A 20,865-nucleotide genomic window follows, 5' to 3' on the forward strand; every position below is an offset into this window, starting at 1 on the left:
CTGAACATGAACACCTGACAAAGTCCAGCTCCTGCAGACAGCAAGCATCCAGACACTGTAAGATGAAAAATCTGAAGCTGTTAATGCGCTCCACGGCGTTTCTGCTTTTCAGGAAAAGTCAGTTCTTTCACTTAGACACTGATGAGCAGCTCAGTAAAGCCCCGTGCTGAGCAATGCAGCCAGAGCATGCACTCCCTTGTTGCATGAGGGAGGCCCCTGCACAGCAGGGAGGGCTCCCAGGCGCAGGGCCTTGCAGTGGTGCTAAGGGCAAGAGCCCAAACCCTGGCTGGTGTCTCAGAGGGGAGAAGCCTGGAGCTGCCAGAGAGCTTACCAGAACAGGGCCTCCCTGGTGGGCTCCTGGGACTCTGCCCTCTGCTCTGCTCTTGTGAGACCCTACTTGCAGCACTGTGTGCAGTTCTGGGGTCCCCAACATAACAAGGACATGGAGCTGCTGGAGCAAGTCCAGAGGAGGCCACAAGGATGATCAGGGGCTGGAGCACCTCCTGTATGGAGACAGGCTGAGAACACTGGGGCTGCTCAGCCTGGAGAAGGAAAGCTGTGTGGAGACCTCAGAGCAGCTTCCAGTGTCTGAAGGGGGCTACAAGGATGCTGAAGAGGGGCTCTTCATCAGGGACTGTAGTGATAGGACAAGGGGTGATGGGTTCAAACTGAAACACGGGAAGTTCAGGTTAGATGTAAGGCAGAAGCTCTTCCCTGTGAGAGTGCTGAGGCGCTGGCACAGGGTGCCCAGAGAAACTGTGGCTGCCCCATCCCTGGCAGTGTTCAAGGCCAGGTTGGACACAGGGGCTTGGAGCAACCTGCTCTAGTGGAAGGGTTGGAACTGGATGAACTTTAATGTCCCTTCCAACACAAACCATTCTGTGATTCTATGACAAGGGGAGGGCTCGGCCATGGACCCGCGGCCCCGACTCCAGCGAGAGCCACTCCGCTACTTCAGGCCGCCCATCCCCGCTACCGCGCCATGTCGCGGACCTCGTCCGCCGCCGGCCCCACCACGGCACTGCAGCGCCCCCTGCCTGCGCATCCTGGGCAGGGCTTCCTCTGGCTGGCGGTGGCCCCGGCCCGAGCGCTGCCTGACCGGAGCCCCAAGGGCTGCCGCGCGCTGAGGGAGTGCGGGGCTGAAAGGGTTCACCCCGTCCCCGCATGGAGCAGATCCCCGCGCACACTGTCCGGAGCGGTTGCCCTCTTCCCTCCCTTCCACAGGGACAACATGCCCTTGCAGTGCACACGCAGGCGGTGCGGGCTGCTTCATCCCCAGCCGTTCCTTCCACTCGTGGCAGAGCCTTACACACACGGGCTGTCTGGAGGAGGCGCTCTCTCCATGCACGCCAAAGGCAGAAGAACCGAGCGGTTCAAGTCACAGCTGTTGTGGAGAGCTCTGTTCTGTAGTTTCCTGATTTAACTCTTCGCTTCTCTCATGCATGAAAGTTGAAACGATGGAGAGCAACTGAGGAGTGTGTTCCCATTGCCTGGGAATCCTTCTCCCTGCTAGGACATACCTTGGACTTTGGGAACCACTGCCATACCTGCTACATCCATTCACAAACACTGTCAATCTCACAATAAATGGATGCATCATCTAGGTTTATTTTTATTTTCTACACCTTCTATTTAGGATTGGTTAAAAATGACCAGGCCAATGGTTATTATTATTATTATTATGTATAACTATTATAACATAATAGTTATAACTATTCATGAAACTAACACCTAGTGAATTACATGAAGCGAATAATGAATATCTCTTGATAGACACACACAAGTCAGCACAGAGCCTGCTGCAGCTCTGGTTAGGGGCATCACTTCTCTGATTTCTAAAAGAAAAAAAGAGAAAGGAAGATAATGTAGAGATTATTTGATTATTTGAGCAATTGGATCGTTGGTGAGGTTGCATCATAGCCTGTGGCTATTGCAAATGTTCTGGCAGATAACCAGTATCTCCCAATTGTGCTGAAAAGACCTGGACTCTTAGAGTTGATCATATGTGGTCAGCCTTTTGGGAGGCACCAAAAGAACTGTCAAACCACACGGGTTTTGAATAAGAGCCCATTTCTGGCTTTCTTTTAAGAGGAAACTAGTGCAAGAGTGGAAAGAATAGAGCTGTGCCTGGAGGTGTTTTGGTCTGAGATCTTTGCGGCCCTCCTCTGCAGCCCTCCAACTCACCTGTCCTTCACGATTTTTGGCTCGTAACTTGTTAACCTGACATTCAGCAATATCAGCTCGTTCTTCAGCCCCTTCCAGCTCGTGCTGGGTCTTGCGGTATCGTGAGAGAACAGCATTTGCCTGTTCTTCCTGGAAGTCATGCAGTGCCATCAGTGACACGGACACAAAGTGACATAGCCCTGTTATCATTAACTGAACACCTTATGGCTGCACACCAGTAACACCCCCTTACCTCAAAGGTACATCCGTGCCCTGCTAGCACTCCATGCATTTCTATCTAGTGCTGTCAACACCATGAGCACTCAGCTGGGATCAGAACAATTAGTCCTGATCAGTGCCAGATGGGAAAGTTGGCTAGTGTGGCTTCAACAGTGCAACAACTCCAGGGTAATTACAGCTGTGCCTGCTCAGTTGTGAACCATAAGTTTTTATGAGGTGAGGAATAGCCAAAGGCAGTGGCCATAGCTGTCCTGTCAACTAAGTAGTCAATTATTTGAATGAATTGGGAGCCCAGGCCTTTTGGAAATCTCCACCCAGAGCCCACAAAGATTTAAGAAGAGTCTGGCACTCACAGCTTCCTCAGCCTGTTTCTTGTATGCTTTCACTTTTAACTGCAGCTTGTCCACCAGGTCCTGGAGCCGGAGAATATTTTTCTTATCCTCCTCAGACTGTGGGAAGTGAAAATCATGTTGGCTTTGGAAGACGGACAGAAGTGACGCACATAAGGGGGCAGAGGATTTGACATACCTGGTAAGTGAGCTCCTTCAGCCTTCGTTCATACTTGCGAACACCTTTCAGGGACTCAGTTCCTCGTTTCTGTTCAGCATCAAGCTCGTTTTCTAACTCACTGACCTGAAACACAGTACCATGGTGAAGACAGCAAGCTGCCAGGAATGGTTGCTGATCCTGCTGTAGGAACCTGGGAACCAAGGGTCTGTGGACTAAGTCTGCAGAGAAAGTGCCAGTGCAGGGCAGCTTCCTGCAGCTGCTCCTTAGGGCTAGACTAGCTAAAAATTGCTTACCATTCTATATTAGTAGTGACATAGTGTGTGAATCCATAGTTATTTATAGAAGGAACTTTGCTGTGTATACCTGGGACATTTATAATCAAAATTAGGCTTGAATCTGTCAGAAAAGAGGAAACTGAAACAAGGAAGTTTCAATGTTCACCAGGTAAATGGGGAAAACCTGTTTAATTTGTAATCTTTTCAGTCCAGCTTATCCTTATGAATAGTCCTTAACAAGCTCCCACAGCTCCGTGCCTCTTCTGCAGCGTATCTGAGTCAAACTTGGACATCAAAGTTTTTACTTCTGTGTGGATACTTCCTTTCAAAGCCAAGAGCACCTAATTCCTAGTCAGTTGTGCTATATTTTAGAGCAGTTAAAGAGTGCAACAGGCAGATCAGGCATATGGTCTATCTAGCCCAATGCTCTGCCTCTGGGAGCGGCAGCAGGGGGACTATTGAGAGACAGCCTGGAAACCTGGCTGCTATCTACTCCCTTCACGCTTCCACAGTCATTAGATTGGTAGTGTAAGGTGGCATATCTATGCCTGTTCCCTTAAGTATGTCTATAAACCTGCTGATTTCTAATCCCTTTTTGAACCTTCTACCCACTCTCCCTGCAGCCTCCCATGCAGCAGGTTCCAGAATTTTGCTGCCCACTCTGTAAAGTACTTCCTTTTACTTGTTTTAAACTGATCTCCAGGTGAAGATCTCCTGATCTGCATCATGTGTCCTTACTTCTCATATTGTGCGTTTTGGTGAAAACCATTCAGAATACATCTTGGTCCCTGCTGACAGGATTCTGTAAGCTCTCATAGCATCCCCCCTCAGCCATCTCCTCTCCAAACAGAAGAGTCTTAGCCTTGTTTGTCTCTCCTCATAAGGCTCAACCCACTCAGCTGCCATTCCCTGGATGCTTCTCTAACTGTCAGGTCCTTGACTTGCAGAGACCAGGACTGCACATTATGTATTTAATATAGTGGCAAGTGATGCTCTCTGTCTTGTTCTCTGCCTTTCCTATTGAAACCAATTTTATTTTCTCTTTTCTGGTTCTGTTTCTACTGCACATTGAACAAAAAGTTTGAGGCCTGTCACGAATAAGACTGAGATCTCCTGACTGAGCTGCAATTGCCAGATCCAAGTTCATCCACAGGTTAAGTATGTTTTAAGTTATTTTCCCCTATATGTCTATCCTGATGTTCATCTGCCATTTTTGCCCACTCAGTTTTTATGAAGTCGTTCTTAAGTTCCTCACCCACAGTGCAGTGTTTGACTACTCAAAGTAACTCTCATCAAATCTGATGGAGGTACCTGGGGTTGTCCCTGTTGTAACCTTTATAAAAAGTTCCAGCAACCAAGGGCCCACTCAGGAAATTGACCTTAGTCTACCCTAGTCTTCACCGTACCCTTGCCTCTAGTTTCTGAAGTTGCTTCTTGCCTCCCTTCAGTGCCAACTGCTCAGCCTCATCCAGACGGAGCTGCAGGTCCTTCACCGTCTGGTCCAGGTTCTTCTTCATCCTCTCCAGGTGGGCACTGGTGTCCTGCTCCTTTTTCAGCTCTTCTGCCATCATGGCTGCCTGAGGAGAGCAAAGGGTCAAAGCCAGTTTTGAGCTGGAGACGGGGAGAATGCATCCGTCATCAGTAATGAAAAGAGCCCCCAGCTCACATCCGTGATGGCCTTCTTGGCCTTCTCCTCAGCATTGCGGGCTTCCTGGATAGTATCCTCCATCTCACCCTGAATTTGGGCAATGTCTGTTTCCAGCTTCTTCTTGGTGTTGATCAAGCTGGTGTTCTGTTGAAGAGCATCAACACAACTATTTTCTTTTTGCTACCTTGTGATATTATATCAAGAATATTGCATAAATATTGTTTTTTAATGTAAATTGCACCATCAGGTCACGTGGGATTCTGTTCTAAAGGATCTGCTGTGGCAGCTGTTAGTTTCTCAGCCGTGATGTGCTTCAGTATTTCAAGAACATCCTCCGTAAAGTCTTTCCTCAAAATTTTCCAATCAACAGAGAAGGAATTTAGACTTATAAAGATAAAAGATGTAATATTTCCTTACAGTTTTCAATCTTGTGGCAGTAAAAGTTTCAAATGGTGATACCGAATGCTTATAATGACATTGTTAAATGATGTCAGTAACTGTATTAGTGTATGCCTATTTTGTTAATGATCAACCTAACTTTGACTTTACAGTCTCAAAAGTAAACCTGAAACCTGTTAAACTCAATTGAGTTGTAGGGTAAGAACCTCACATATTTCTCTAAAATTTATTACTTTTAAGGTATCTGCACTGTAGTCTAGTGGAATTCATATCTGCAACTGAAAAATCACACTTAATATTTGTTATCCACAGTGTGAAAATTACAGTGTATTTTAGCAATGTTACAGTTCAGCCAGTCTTCAGTTATTTTATCTGTATGGAGAAAAAGTATAAATACTAAATATATTTCTACACTGACCTGGGTATGGAGGAGCTGAACTCTCTCACTTGCATCCATCAGTTCCTGCTCAGCCACTTTTCTTGTCCGCTCCGTCTGCTCCAGAGCTGCCCGTAGCTCCTCAATTTCAGCCTGCAACAGGTTTGCTCTGCGCTCCACCATGGCCACCTGCTCCTTGAGGTCCTCCTGTGCCCTGAGAGCATCATTCAAGTGTATCTGAGTATCCTGGAAGGAAAGACAAGAAAGACTATGAAGTATATTTTCCTATTTTACCTTTTTCTATTTTCACGTCATTACAGATCTGATAGAATTGTACAACAGGGAAATATTTATCTGATTCATAAACCAGTGATCACCTGTTTCATTGTGCCATACCTTGAGCACTCCCTGTGTGTTTCTCAGGTTCTTTTGTGCCTCGGCAGCCTGGCGATTGGCGTGGCTGAGCTGGATCTCCATTTCATTCAGGTCTCCCTCCATCTTCTTCTTCAGACGCAGGGCTTCATTCCTGCTCCTGATCTCAGCATCCAGGGTGCTCTGCATGGACTCCACAGCTTTGAGGTGGTTTCTTTTCATCTGATCAATCTCCTCATCTTTCCCTGCTATCTTCCTGTCAATCTCAGAATTGACCTGGTTGAGCTCAAGTTGGAGGCGCAGGATCTTCCCCTCTTCATGTTCCAGGGAAGCCTGAAAAAAAAAAAGTTAATATTTGTTAATTATATAAATACCACTGTCAGTCATTTTACATGAACTATTCTCTTGAAGAATAATGTATAGCATGAGGTCTGAGTCTGCAGGAAAGATTGCTGTGTACAAAAGATTTAATGATGTCCAAAATTCCCTGTTTCCTGTGCGTGGTATATATGAGAAAAATTATATGCTCTATGCATATAATTTCATAAATCGTATCTGAGGTTGCTAAACTGTGAATGCTAAATGATAAGTGAACAATTAAGAACTGAAGGCTGTACCTCAGCTTCCTCCAGTGAGGCTTGGAGCTCAGATTTCTCCTGCTCAATCTGCTTCTTGACTTTCTCCAGCTCATGAATCGCTTTTCCTCCCTCGGCAATCTGCTCCGTGAGGTCAGAAATCTCCTCTGTAGGAACAAGGACCAATGGCATGGTTGGCCACAGAGCAGAATGGGAAGGGCCCTCACACACCAACGTGACAGGCATCTTTGCCCACTTGCAGGCACAGACCCATGTGAAGTGATGGGTACTGGTGGGTGCTGAGAAAGCCCTGCCAGGAGCAGAGGGCCAGGGACTTACGCTGCAAGTTCTTGTTCTCGCGCTTCAGCGTTTCCAGGTGGTCCAAGGACTCCTCATAGGCATTCTTCATCTTAAACAGCTCCGTGCTGAGAGAGCGGGCCTCCTTCTGGGAGGCTTCCAGCTCAGCCTGTGTTTCCTCATACTTCTGCTTCCATTCTGCCAGGATCTGAAGAGAAACAGGGTGTCAGTATGGATGTGACAATGAGGAGGGAATGCTCTGCCCAGGAGCTCCCAGTCTGCAGCCTGAAAGACCTTGTCAAAGTTCTTCTGCTTCTTATCCAGAGCTGCACAGGCAGCATTTGATCTCTCCACATCAATCATCAGGTCCTCCACTTCATTCTGAAGCCTCTGCTTTGTCTTTTCCAGGGAGGCACATTTGGCATTGACAGCTTCAACATGTTCTTCTGCATCCTGCAGGCGCTGTGCCAGCTTCTTCCTGGAAGGTGGTAAGTACAGGTCCAGGTGACGAAGCAAATGGGAGCCTGTGTTGTGCAGCCAGTATGTTTTTCACAGGAGCACTTGCAACCAATTGGTTGCGTGTGATCCCCATTTACACAGAAGTGTAGGACCTCTCCCAAAAAGCCACTGTATTTCTGTGTCTGAATCCAGGGCTGAAGGAATTCATGCTGTGCTATTCACTCTGATACTCACACTAGCATGTCTCTTCTATTCTGCATCTGAACAGCTTTGCTGCTTCTACTTTCCCCCTACGCATACCTGTTCTCGGTTGTATTCTCTCTCTTCCTGGCAACCCCTCCTAAAACAGAGCATTGACTTCTTCCTGACAATATCACAGTGGTCTCCTCAAATTTCCATTCTCAATCTCTGCCAGCCCTGCCCAACTTCCCCACGTACTTGGCCTCCTCCAGCTCCTCCGTGCGCTGAATAGCGTCCGTCTCATATTTGGTTCTCCACTGCGCCACTTCGCAGTTGGCCTTGGACAGGGCACGCTGCAGCTCCCCTTTGGCTTCCTGCTCCTCCTCATACTGTTCCCGGAGCAAGTCACAGTCATGGTGAGCAGACTGCAAGGCGTGGGCCAGTGCATTCTTGGCCTGTGGGGAAAGGATTTTAGGGCGGCAATGAATGGAAACATCCTGGTAAACCTCCTGGCTGAAGTATTCATGGGCACTGGATTGTTCTACTGTGAGAATGATGGCAAGCTACTGAAGGAGAAAGGAAGATCTAGGAATCTGCAGAAGAATTAATGACTAGGCTGTAGGGAAGGTAGAGCAAAGCTGGTATGAGAACAGCTGACTGCATTACCCAAGTGTTTTTTTTTCTCCCTCATGTTCATTCTGTAATTTCATATGTATCTGAAGCCCCTCCTGGACAGGAGAAATCCAATGAAGAAGACTGGGAAGCTTTCTCACCTTGATCTCTTCCTCTAGGTGCCTCTTGAGTTCCTCAATCTGTTGTGTGAAAGCCTGCTTGCCTCTTGACAGCTGAGAAATCAGAGCATCTTTCTCCTCCACCTGGCGCAAATATTCCCCTGAGAGGTCAGATGAGTAAAGGAGCCTTTTTATGACTTACTGAAAAGTGTCAAACTTGATAATTAAATGCATATAAAAATATTTGGAGTTTAACAACATTTTATTTCTTACATGGAATCCTAATCACTCATACCTATCTATATCTCTGAGAATGCGGAAGTATTTTTCTTGGAGGCAAGAAATGAGATACATCATGTCCTTTTTCCAATATCTAAATAGTCTTAACATATGTTTGCACTACATCCCATGGTCACTTCAAGCCCCAAGCTTTCAGAATTAGTACTATATTGTGTATAGGTATTAGTACTATACTGTGCTCAGGTATATCCCTGTCCTTTCCTGAATGTCTCTGGGAAGAAGGATGAAGTCCAGGTTATGAAGTAGACGAATTCTTCTTTGAAACTCCAGTCACAGAATTATAGAACAGTCCCATTTGGAAGAGACCTTTCATGGGAAAGAGCACCTAGATATGGTTATGTGGCACCCTTTCCAGTCAGGTCTTGGAAACCTCCAGTGATCAGACTCTACCACACCCCTGTGAAGATTGTTCCAGCCACTGTTTGTTCCAGTCCATGTTACTGGTCCTGCTTCAGGATGTCTGTATCTCTCTGGTACGGGCAGCTAGCACAGGACACAGCACCCCACACAGGCCTTCACCTGTGCTAAGCAGGGAGAAGGATCACCCCTTTTAATCTGCTGGCTACACTTCTCCTGCATCTCGGGATTCTGTTGGCTGCATTTGTCACAAGAGCACATTTCTGGTTAATGTTCAGCTGTGGTTCCAGCAAGACTCCATGATTCTTCTGACCCTTTCTTTTTTAAAGCCTCATGTAATGTCTTGTGATGTCTTTTTTAAGGCCTCATTTTCTCTTAAACACTGTCCACAAATGTCTTACCAGATTCTGTTTGCAGCCGAGCTCTCTGAGCACTAATGTCATTAATTGTGCGCTCTTGTTCCTCCTCCTTTGTCTTAATCTCACTGAGTTGATCTTCTAGGGAGCGACACATCTTCTCCAGATTTGCCTGTTTGCATGAAAAACAGAATGAAAGATGATTGGTGGTTCAACACATAATGGGCTCAAACTGAAACAAGGGAAGTTCAGGTTAACTATAAGGCAGAAGTTTGTTACTGTGAGGTTGGTGAGGCATTGGAATGGGTTGCCCAAGCAAGTTGTGAATGCTCCATCCCTGGCAATGTTGAAGGCCATGTTGGACAGACCCTTGGGCGATATGGTCAAGTGTGAGGTGTCCCTGCCCATGACAGAACAGTTGGAACTAGATGATCTTAAGGTCCTTTCCAATCCAAACCTTTCTATGATTCTATGAAATATCTAGAAGTTATTTGTGTACCTTGGCTTTGGAGACGGACTCCATGTTACTGGCCAGGTCATCGATCTCCATCTTCAGCTCACTCTTCTCCTTCTCCAGCTTCTGCTTCACTCGCTGCAGGTTGTCGATCTGCTCCCCAAGCTCAGCAGTGCTGTCCGCGTGCTTCTTGCGCAGGGCAGCAGCCGTGGCTTCGTGCTGCAGCGTGGCCTCTTCAAGGTCACGACGCATCTTCTGGAACTCGGCCTCACGCTTCTTGTTTATATCGATCTGAGATGCGGTAGCCCCTCCTGCTTCTTCCAGGCGCTCGCTGATCTCCTCCAGCTCCCTCGAGAGGTCAGACCGATGCTTCTCTGCTTTTGCTCGAGAGGTTCGCTCTGCCTCAATTTCCTCCTCCAGTTCCTCTGTTCGAACCTGTGAAAGTTAATCAGTTAAATGAGACTTCTGGATGGACAGATGTGAAATTACCGTTAAGGAAGAAGGAGTGAACATTCACATCCACTTATATCAGCATAAAGAGAGAAACACCACTAGAAATTTCACTGAATTATATTCTAGGACATGTAATATTTGGTTTTAGAACAACAGTGAATGCAATTTCATGTTATGTTATAGCTCGGAATGGATTCATTATGTTAAGAAACATCTAGTATTGAACTTTTCTGAAGAAATCAGGGATGTGTCACTGGAAAATGTAAAGGAAATCAAGTTTGTTAGTGATTTCCCAAAGGTCAAGCCGAAACAAAACCGTGTCTTCTCTATCAGCAAACAAGATGGAAGGAACCTTGAGATGACCAACCATGGGATAATAGCACTGAAAAGAATTTTCTTCCTGGCTCTGCGTTTAGAATGTGATCTCTGTCCTGATCATGACAGATTATGTCATTATTTTTTTAATTATAAAAGTAATTCTCAGTGGCTTCACTACTGTTATAACTCAGTATCTGATCCATTTTCAAGGCCTGCCACAAGCTTTACTTAAGATGTTTCTTACGTAGTTATGTATGATTAGAGGCCAGGGTTCCTGTAAAAGTGCCCTGAGATGGGAACAACACCCAGAGTCCATGTTAACTGCTTTATTCATGTGTAGGAAAATATTTTTGTAGAACAGTCTAAGAATAAACATCTATTAATTCTAAGGAAAATGTGCTTAGCTACCAAAAAATCAAGAACTATCATACTCTACCTGAAGCTCCTTAATTTTCTTTTGCAGCTGAGAACTATGAGCCTGCTCATCTTTTATATTACCTTGCAACTGTCTGATTTCAAAATCCTTTCTGTTAAAGAACAAGAAAGCAAATTCAATATGGTTAAGGTTAAATATGAATTTTAGAATTCAGAGCATGAAAAGCCAGTGCTATACTTTTTTAGTCTGTCATCCATCTGTTGCTTATCATTTTCTAGATCCATGATGGAATCCTGAGACATTTTCAGATCTCCCTCTAGTTTCCTTTTTGCTCTCTCAAGGTCCATTCGCAGTTTCTTCTCTTCTTCCAGAGAACTTTCAAGCTAAAACACATAAAACATACTGTGAAACACATAATTCTACTTTGAAAATAACTATTATTGATTAAAAATTGGTGAATAGTGGAAACAGATCCTGTGTAAACACATCTCCACCTGTGTTACACTCTCGCTGCAAGATTAAAGCTGCCATTGTGATTTGATTTTGTACATTAAGCTGTCCACAGCTTGGCTGTGCACAGTTGAAATGCAAGTTTCTGAAAAATACAGAAATATAAATTTTCTAGTGGCTGCAGTCCCTAAAATATAGACAAATTTCCAGTGTCCATAACATCCTGGAGTATATCCACACTGCACAGTAAGAGACCACAAATAACTCTGCATCAAACTTCAGACTGCTACAGATGTAGTGGTCCAGCTCATTGATTAAAAGAGGGCACAAAAGTCTACAATACTGAAATACCCAGTGATGAACATAGTTTACATGTCCAGAGAAAGGTAGATGTCCTGGATTCCACAATACTCTGGCAATGGTTTATTAGCTGGAAGTATTAGGGTTGGCTTGGCTGCTTTAGGTGTTACTTATACTCCCAACTACAGATTTCTAGACTCTTCTAATCTGTCAAACTTTTCCTTACATCGTCTACTTGTTGCTCCAGTTTGGTCTTGGTTTTGCTGAGTGCCGTGACTTTGTCTTCCTCAACTTGCAAGTCATCCAGTGTCTGATGATGGGCTTCCTGGAGGGCCTTTTTCTCCTTAGTGAGTTTAGAAATATTTTCATCCAGAGCTGCCATTTCTTCAGTAAGATTCTTAACCTGTTAGACATCCATACTATGAGGAGGTGCCTTGAGACATGACAGACTGAGAGCACAGAGAGTACATCCTTGCAAAATCTTTCATGGATGTAGTCAAAATGCTCTCAACAGAAGGTCTCTTATCATTCATGGTGAGCATAGCAACAAGTGTCATGCTTAACAGTCACACCTCTGATCCTGCAGTGGTAGGAATTCTTGCTTTAGTTGTTTTTGACTACCAGCTCTATCCTGCTGAATTCTATAGTGGAACATGCGCTAGATCTTCATCTGCCTCTGCAAGCTTTTCCCACTGGGATTTACAAAAGGCCTCTGAGTTGCTCTTGCTGAAAATATGTATTTGCTGCATGTGCTGTATTTGCCAGGTAAACAGCTGTAAATTCTCAGCAAGTGAGGTTCTTTATAAAGGTAATATCATATGCTAAGCATAGCCAAAGATAAGAAATACGTTAAGTTTTCCATAAAAGTGAAATAAACACGACAAAGATGTGACATGACAAAGAACCTTATGCCCTTGGAACAGGTGATCACAAATTTAGGGCAGGAGCTTCGAGCCAGACTGCTGGACATAGCAACTCTGCTAGCTTTATCTTGGAAACTTATTCCTTGTACTTCAATGCATACTACTGCATATCAGCAACCTTATCCCAAACTCATCAGGTGCTGTGCGTTAGCCTGCCTGACTCTTGCTTCCCATTTGTCTCATTTGGGTGGGAAAGCCTGACAGTAGGAATAAGGAAAGTCCACTCTGCTAAGTGCTTTAGCTATGTGGCCCTGATACCTGATTAAGACACTCCCTCATCCTAACACCCAGCACCAGATAGATTTCTTCTGAGAATTAGTTTAGAAATATCCAGCACAACTGTAATTGCAAACTTAAGATCCAGTATTGTTCTCAGTGATGGCAGTGAAGGGGACCTCAATATTATAATTAGATCTTTTCTAGTATTGTTTCCACAGCAGTGGACACACCACAGATGTGGGCTTTTGAGTTCTAACATATATATCTCAATTCTGTCTCTTCACATTGGTTGTTGTGATGAAAGTGAAGAGACCTGTGCTTTTACTGGTTGTTAAATGAATTAATGACTGCCTGATAGAGACCCTCCTTGCTACACTGACAGTCTGAACCTTAGGAGTCAGGAAGAGCTCTTCATCGTACTGTCAAGTTGATGGAAAGGATGTCCATCCTAGCTGAGACGTGATTTTCTTAAATACAAGAGAATTATAAGAAAACATTTGACATCTGCAAAATCAGTTCTCCTCAATGCATGTGAGAAAGGACCAACATAGCCATTCAGTGCTGAGCTACTCATAAGCTTACTAATCCTCCATGTGTGTCTCACGAGAGACACAAGTATACTGGTTCTTTATGACTGCAAATAGCCAAATATGGAATTCTCTGTCAAGCACCACAACAAACTTTCAACTCTTTTTGAACTGTCACAGTAAATGTATTTTTTTCTAAGAGGAAGTTATAATTTTCACAGATTTCCTGCCACAGGTAATTAAGTGGCAATATGTCTCTCCTGTGCCTTGGGCACATATCACTTCCTTTCAGAGAACTTAAGAATGACTGCAACTTTCCACAAAACTGAAAACTGTCTGGAGAATAATAATTCCCTGATTCCCCTGTCACCTTATTCTCTGTTGCATGCTTCTCCTTTTCCACTTTGGCCAGAGTCAGTTCAAGATCATTAATATCTTTCTTCAGCCCAGAGCACTCATCTTCAAGTTTCCTTTTCTTTGCTGTCAGGTCAGCATTCGTTGCTTCTTCGTCCTCCATTCTTTCACTTACTTCTTTAATTTTAGCTTCCAGCTGGATTTTATTTTTGACAAGTCCTCTACATCTCTCTTCAGCATCAGCTAGATTTTCACTCACCTGTTGGAACATAATGAAGGCATATTGTATTTATCATCAAAATGACAAAAGGCAACACACGCTGTTCAAGTGGCATCTCTGGGAAATTAATTACACAAGTCAGGGTAAAATTTCCTATGCAAATAGGACAGTAATGCACACAATCTAACCATGAGGAAATTGTCCTGCTCGGTCATGGCTATTAAAATGGACCATAATCCCATGGTAGAGATACTTCCTTTCAGCTGTTCATCTGAATACAATACCATGCAATAGACTCACAGTGTTCAGTCATAACAAGGATCCTGCAAGGAATTAGTGAGATAAAAAGATGGGTAGCAAACTGGATTTCATGGAAGCATAATCTTAGATGTGGGTTTCCAAGTAATCTTTCATAGAATGTTGGATGATACTATCTTCAATAAGCTCCTCCAACTCTAATGACATAGGTCAGACTCTCCCCAAACTTATTCCACTTTATTCACATGAGGCTAACCTCGCTTCCATCATTCTCTAACCTCTTGCTCAGGCAAGGTAGGGTCAAGCTCAATCTAAACTGTAGCCTACATCTTTTACTAGAACTGACATTTTAAGACATGATTAACAGATAAAATTTTGTCTAAATTCTTGCTACTATGACTTATTCTAGGCAGAATACCAGAGAAAATATCTGCTGCCTCCCAAAAGACTTATGGCTGAAAGGCATCACTGCAGTAACTGAAGACCGTATGTTCACTCTGTCTGAGATTCTGACTGAAACCCATAGTGCACTGGAAATCATGACTATAATCATGGAAATTTTCTGGGGACTAACTTGGTGCTTGAGGAATCTTTCAGGTGGGGTTGATAGAAATTTCCCCAGGAAAATAGCAAGAAGACAGGAAGGACTCTTCTAGTACTGAAACAATGAGAAACTGAGAGTCAAGAAAGAGTCAGACAACATACCAGAGGGCAATGATCATACCTCAGGAGTTCTTTTATGTTCAAAAATCTGAGTGCTTTGAAAGGCATTGTAACCTGAAGTTATTTAACCTACTTAAACTTGGTCTTCTCAGTTTTGGGTTTTTTTTTGGCTTGCCATCCATGAAGGGGTTAATAAAGTGAAGTCCCAAATGCTTGCAAACTAGGTGGGTTCTGGAGAACAAGGCATTAAATACCAAGAAGGGCACAAAGAAACTCACGTTAAGTTGAAGTTCTGAAGAAGGATTCAGGTAATGAACTTGATCTTGAGCAGGCACAGTTACAGCCTCAGTGCTTGAAACAAGACCAATTTGGTGGCCTTTATGGCTATGTAGCCCCGTCTATGGGGCTACTGAACTGATGGACAGGGGCAGAGCAGTGGATGTCATCTACCTGGACTTCTACAAAGCGTTTGACACTGTCCAGCACGACATCCTTGTCTCTAATTTACAGAGACATCAATTTGATAGATGGACCACTTGGTGGATAAAGAACTGGCTGGATGGCCACATGCAAAGACTCTTTGTCAGTGGCTTAATGTCCAGTTGGAAAACAGTAACAAGTGGTGTCCCTCAGGGATTGGTGTTGGGACTGGTCTTGTTCAACATCTTTGTTGGTGACATGGACAGTGGGATTGAGTGCGCCCTCAGCAAGTTTGCCGATGACACCAAGCTGTGTGGTTCAGTTGATACGCTGGAGGGAAGGGATGCCATCCAGAGGGACCTCGACACGCTTGTGAGGTGGGCTGATGCCAACCTGATGAAGTTTAACCGTGCCAAGTGCAAGTTTCTACACCTGGGTCGGAGCAATCCCAGGCACAGCTACAGGTTGGGCAGAGAAGAGATTCAGAGCAGCCCTGCGGAGAAGGACTTGGGGGTGTTGGTTGATGAGAAACTCAACATGAGCCGGCTGCAGTGTGCGCTCGCAGCCCAGAAAGCAACCGTATCCTGGGCTGCATCAAGAGAAGCTTGACCAGCAGGTTGAAGGAGGTGATCCTGCCCCTCTGCTCTGCTCTCGTGAGACCTCACTTGGAGCATTGTGTGCAGTTCTGGTGTCCTCAACATAAAAAGGACATGGAACTGTTGGAACAAGGCCAGAGGAGGCCACAAGGATGCTCAGGGGCTGAAGCACCTCCTGTATGAAGACAGGCTGAGAAAGTTGGGGCTGTTCAGCCTGGAGAAGAGAAGCTGCGTGGAGACCTCCTAGCAGCCTTCCAGTATCTGAAGGGGGCTACAAGAATGCTGGGGAGGGACTCTTCATCAGGGACTGTAGTGACAGGACAAGGGGTAACGGGTTAAAACTTAAACAGGGGAAGTTTAGATTGGATATAAGGAAGAAATTGTTTACTGTAAGGGTGGTGAGGCACTGGAATGGGTTGCCCAGGGGAGTTGTGAATGCTCCATCCCTGGTGGCGTTCAAGGCCTGGTGGGACAGAGCCTTGGGTGACATGGTTTAGTGTGAGGTGTCCCTGGCCATGGCAAGGGAGTTGGAACTGGATGATCTTAAGGTCGTTTTCCAACCCTAACTATTCTATGATTCTAAGATTTTCAAAACCCAACTGGTTCGAAAGCACAGGGAAACAAGTGACAGGTCTACTTGCACCAGACTGTCCTTGGCCACGCAATATCCTACTACCTTTTAAAACCTGACAGTATTCTTATCTTGTGTAATTTCAGGCTTGTCTCAGTAGTATTCCAGAGAAAAGCATCAGTTTTTGTTCCACAGTTTCAGTTCTGTCTGTGACAGAACAGCACCCCTGTCCTGGCTCCCTGTTATAATGGTCAGCAGATGTGGAAACAGCTTGTATTTCATCCAGAATCAGACTCCATTGTTAGGAGCACACTGTATATATTGTGGGACATCTGATTCTTCCCCTGGTGATTGCTTAATAATGAAGTGGGGTTGCATGGGCACCCAGTCAGAATCTCCTGTATTCCTACTGGTAGCAATGTTTCATATGTGCTTTGTACTCATTTTGTTTAGATGTAAATGACAAGACCAGATAACAGCAGTGGAGAATCCAGCCCTGTTACATGTCTGTTTGTGAAGGACCATGGAAAAGGGAAGGGAAAGCAGAATAAGAAGTGGGTGAAAATAAAAATGGAGGTTACTCACAGATTGAACCTGAAGTTGCAGGTCATTTTTCTCTTGCACCAGGGTCACTATTTTCTCCTCCAGCTCTTTCTTTATTGCCTCAGACTTTGCAAGCTCTTCCTTGGTCTTCTCAAATTCCTCTTTCATGTTGGCTATCTCCTTCTCAGATTCTGCCTTCTTCATCAAGGGTTTAATCATGGTGAACAGCTTCATCCAGGGCCAGTGCCTGATGTTCAGGAATGCACGAATATTGTCCTGGATGGTATAAATGGATTCTCTGAAAATACATGAAAACACAGTTTATGAGGATGGTAAGACTTGGGTTAGAAACACTCTGATTACTGGCTAGACAGCATCATCTTCTGCCTCAAGGAACTTTTGCATGAAATTTTTTTCTTCACCTCTATTAATCAAAGAGTCATTTCTAGGCCCTTGATTGCAGAATGGCTGGCTCAGTAGCATGAGCAATAACTGTGTCTGGATATAAGAGGGAGAAATACTCCAAAGCAGACAAACTCCTCTGGCATGTTACCTGGGAATCTATGAGACTTTCCCTAGTCTTAAAGAAAGTGCAAGTGCTCAGGTAAATACCAGAGTAGAAACTGACATCTTTGCCAAGTATTGCTGCTGAAATCTGGGAGTTACTGTCAGTTGTGGAAACAGGAGCTTGATGCTCTTTGGGTCACTCAAAATAGCAAATACCATATTAGAAATATATAAATTATACTTTGGAATGCAAAAGGGTATTGTTGATGTCCATAGTTCAAAGGGAAATTAGACAATTCCTTGCAGAAAAATCCAGTAAGAGTTATTGAGTTCTTAGAAACTATACCTGGCTCAGGAAGCCCCTGAGCTAAATATATCCTGCATAGTATTACAAATAAAAGCAGCTGGTTGGCAGAGCACCCTATACATTTATGCAATCCTTGTTCCCCCTAAAGCTTTCACTTGTCAACATTTGAGAAAGTTTGCTTGGCTCACCCAGTGCTGCCACTCCTACACTATAAATTTTGCATGATTCATCCGATTTCAAAGGGAGAGAGCTGAAAATGGGAATTGCATCCTGGATGATTGAAAGTATGGAATTACCTTCTTTGTACAAGAATTGTTCATTGTAGATGATGGAGTCATGAAAGAAAATGAATAAGAAGGAGAGCAGAGATTGATCATATGCCATTCCTTACAAAACACAATCTCATCCAGTGAAATTATCAAACAACATGTTTAAACCAGACAGACCTCAGCTGGCTTAGATGGCTGTCTCTGTCACAGGTTTAAGTGCATTCCTGGAGAAAAAGATCACTGTTAAGTACTAAATATCATGGTCCAGCTGCACTGTCCAATTGCTTAATAACCACTGCCAGAATTTGGAAGGCTATGACAAGGAAACTGTTTGGGCTTGCTCTTTTTCCTCTGGTCTTTCTAGGGGTCTCTCCTGAGAACAGATTTTTGCCTCAGACAGTATACTGCATTGCTGGACTTTTGGTCTGACACAGCATGATTGTTAGTATTTTCTTATATTACCTTTTTCCGCCCATTGTTTTGTATTTTTTTCTCATGAGGAACCCTCTGCAGATAGCTTGTATACTAGTGATGAGGCTCACAACCTTACAATCTCTCATCTCTTCCAGGACTCCCAAGAGACCTGCCTTGAAGAAAACCTAGAACATAAAAGAGTGTCAAATATTTTGAGGCTTAGACAGCTGATGCAGGGTAGTACAAGGCAGTTTTGGAAAAATGCCTGCAGAGTAAAGGTTTAACAGCTAAAGAAATTTTGTGTCGGTATTCGTATCCTCAGTGTTCCTGTGATTCACGACAACTTACTCTATGTATGATCTAATCACATTATTGCTGTGTTATTTGATTGCCTGCTCCAGTGTAGGCTGTGGAAGATTTAGCTCATCAGTAGTTATTAAAACAAAAAGTTGACTTTCAGCTAAGTACTGTATCTTACTTCGTCTCTTTGCTATACTCTACCCTTCTATGTCAGGCTCAGGATTTGCTCACTGACTTAGAAATGGCTTGAGAAGCATACATGATGTCTACTCAGTAGTGTAGGTGATTTGGTTTTTGTCCAGATACGGTAGTGCCTTGATTCTGCTGATTAGGGAATCAGCTTCCCACCTAACACTGCTTTGGATATTGAAGATAGACTTGTGTGCCTAAATCCTCTGAAAAATCTGACTGTCCAAACTTCTCTGAGCCTGTCTAACATGCACTAGTACAAGTTCAACTGGCAGGATAAAGGGGCAGCACTAGTTCAAGTTGCAGCCACTCTAGGTCATTCTCGTAGTATGGTGTTCCCAGGGCCGACAGTGCTATCCCTTACACATACTCCCAGAGCCAGAGAAGTTTTCTGTACCCCTTCTTGCTTTCTTTCTAACCATTGTGAAGGCTGATTTCATAAGCAAGAAATACTTTCAACAAACAGAATTTTTTTGCTCATAATCATACCCACTCTTCCACAAGGGCTTTACCTTGGTGTGGCCAAATTTGTATTGGTTGTGATCAACATCAATGGAGGAAAGAAGCTTTTCTGAAGCCTGTTTGCTGTCGGTGGATTGGTCGTCTGGAATGGCTGAGGCATTAAGTATCTTGTACCTGTGGTAAGACAGGTTGCAAGGACTGACTGCAGGCAGAGTGAGGAAAATATGATCCATCATATATCATAAAAATATACGGAAGGTGAGCTATCTGCAAGCAGCTGAACATGCTGTCTGAAATGAGACAGTCTTGCCTAAACAGAATGTGATGACAAGGGGACATTTCTAGTCCTCAGCGGAATCTGTTGGCTGTGTAACAACACAGTATGTTGTTACATACAAAATTAATGTGTGTACTGAAGAGTGCCTGTAGGTCCAGGAATTAGGAAGAACATAGTGAGAACATGTCAGCCTCTTCTCCTCTTGTCTCATTGATCAGAGGAATGCTACTCAAATTTGAAGATGAATTAAAACTATTAATCAAAATCGGCTATATTCTAAAGGAAATACAGATCTTGCATGGCTCACAGCTCTATAAAGTTCTAGCACTGAATCCTTGAGTTTGGACTAAAAATAGCATAGTATTATTCTGTAAATGCTAACAGCAGTTTAAGCATTTTGTAAGGGAACTTAATGATTAAGGTAATCCTGTGTCATGGAAAGTACTACCTCATCTTTCTAAAGGGATTTCTTCAGGTACATGAGGATGTGTGACTCTGCACTGGAGCACTTCTTATTCTCAAGTCTATCTTGAAAGAGAATATGTAAAATTGAGACGGTGATAGTGGTGCAATGAATTTATTCTCTGTTTTAGGCTTCCATTGTAGTTCCTCCTGAACTTCAGCACATTTGCACTAAACTATAAAGCACTTTGTGGTTGTGAACTATGGCCATTATGTATAGATACCTTCAGCTATCACATCGAATTATGATTTGAGAATTGAGAACAGCTAATGCCTTACTGAACATCAGGTTGCAGGGCATTTTCAGAGAGGTCTTGGGTCCTTTTCACACACTTCAACATGGAAAATGCTACTGTCACATTTAAATGTAACAACAGCCAGTTCTGATTCAGGTGTTTATAGCAACTGAGCTCGTATGAACCTGTTTAATTGTCTCCATTTTAAAGATGAGAAACACAGGGCAGAGGATGCAGGCCAGGGACAGAGCATTGGGAAATCCTTGGAGTTTTGCATGCTTAGTCAGTGCACAGTAAGAAGACTGTGCTGACGTGTTGTTTTTGTATCTATTCTCTTAGAGACTTACAAAGAGAGTCTCTAATGCCACGTAATTCATTACACTGCAAGCATTTTGCATCTCTTTGAATCATCAGGCATTGACTCTGATTTAGAAACTGTACTGGTTCTGAAGAATCAAAAAATGTCTGGTCTGATCAAAGAAAGAAAGACTGGGGTGACGTGACAGTATTTATTACTTGGTTCTCTCACATGACTCTAATCTAGTCGATTCAGAGGGTT

General features: G+C 43.9%; 1 protein-coding gene across 1 annotated transcript in view; it reads right to left on the bottom strand.

The window, feature by feature from the left end:
• Nucleotides 1–1,820: 1,820 nt before the first annotated feature.
• Nucleotides 1,821–20,865, bottom strand: part of LOC308226998 (myosin-1B-like) — a gene marked incomplete at its 3' end in the record, with an annotated part of 32,724 nt that continues 13,679 nt past the window's right edge. The window contains exons 18-39 of the mRNA XM_080629252.1: nt 19,382–19,505; nt 18,429–18,565; nt 16,926–17,181; nt 13,629–13,871; nt 11,816–11,992; nt 11,077–11,222; nt 10,900–10,990; nt 9,738–10,127; nt 9,284–9,410; nt 8,268–8,386; nt 7,753–7,949; nt 7,150–7,333; nt 6,898–7,063; nt 6,601–6,725; nt 6,008–6,316; nt 5,654–5,857; nt 4,855–4,980; nt 4,595–4,765; nt 2,932–3,036; nt 2,757–2,852; nt 2,185–2,313; nt 1,821–1,835 (exon numbers count right to left, since the gene is read on the bottom strand). Of these exons, the coding sequence (XP_080485378.1) occupies nt 1,821–1,835; nt 2,185–2,313; nt 2,757–2,852; nt 2,932–3,036; nt 4,595–4,765; nt 4,855–4,980; nt 5,654–5,857; nt 6,008–6,316; nt 6,601–6,725; nt 6,898–7,063; nt 7,150–7,333; nt 7,753–7,949; nt 8,268–8,386; nt 9,284–9,410; nt 9,738–10,127; nt 10,900–10,990; nt 11,077–11,222; nt 11,816–11,992; nt 13,629–13,871; nt 16,926–17,181; nt 18,429–18,565; nt 19,382–19,505 (3,637 nt within the window). The remainder of the gene's footprint in view (nt 1,836–2,184; nt 2,314–2,756; nt 2,853–2,931; nt 3,037–4,594; nt 4,766–4,854; nt 4,981–5,653; nt 5,858–6,007; nt 6,317–6,600; nt 6,726–6,897; nt 7,064–7,149; nt 7,334–7,752; nt 7,950–8,267; nt 8,387–9,283; nt 9,411–9,737; nt 10,128–10,899; nt 10,991–11,076; nt 11,223–11,815; nt 11,993–13,628; nt 13,872–16,925; nt 17,182–18,428; nt 18,566–19,381; nt 19,506–20,865) is intronic.

This window comes from Psittacula echo (genome assembly GCF_963264785.1).
Source record: "Psittacula echo genome assembly, chromosome: 14".
Taxonomy (NCBI): Eukaryota; Metazoa; Chordata; class Aves; order Psittaciformes; family Psittacidae; genus Psittacula; species Psittacula echo.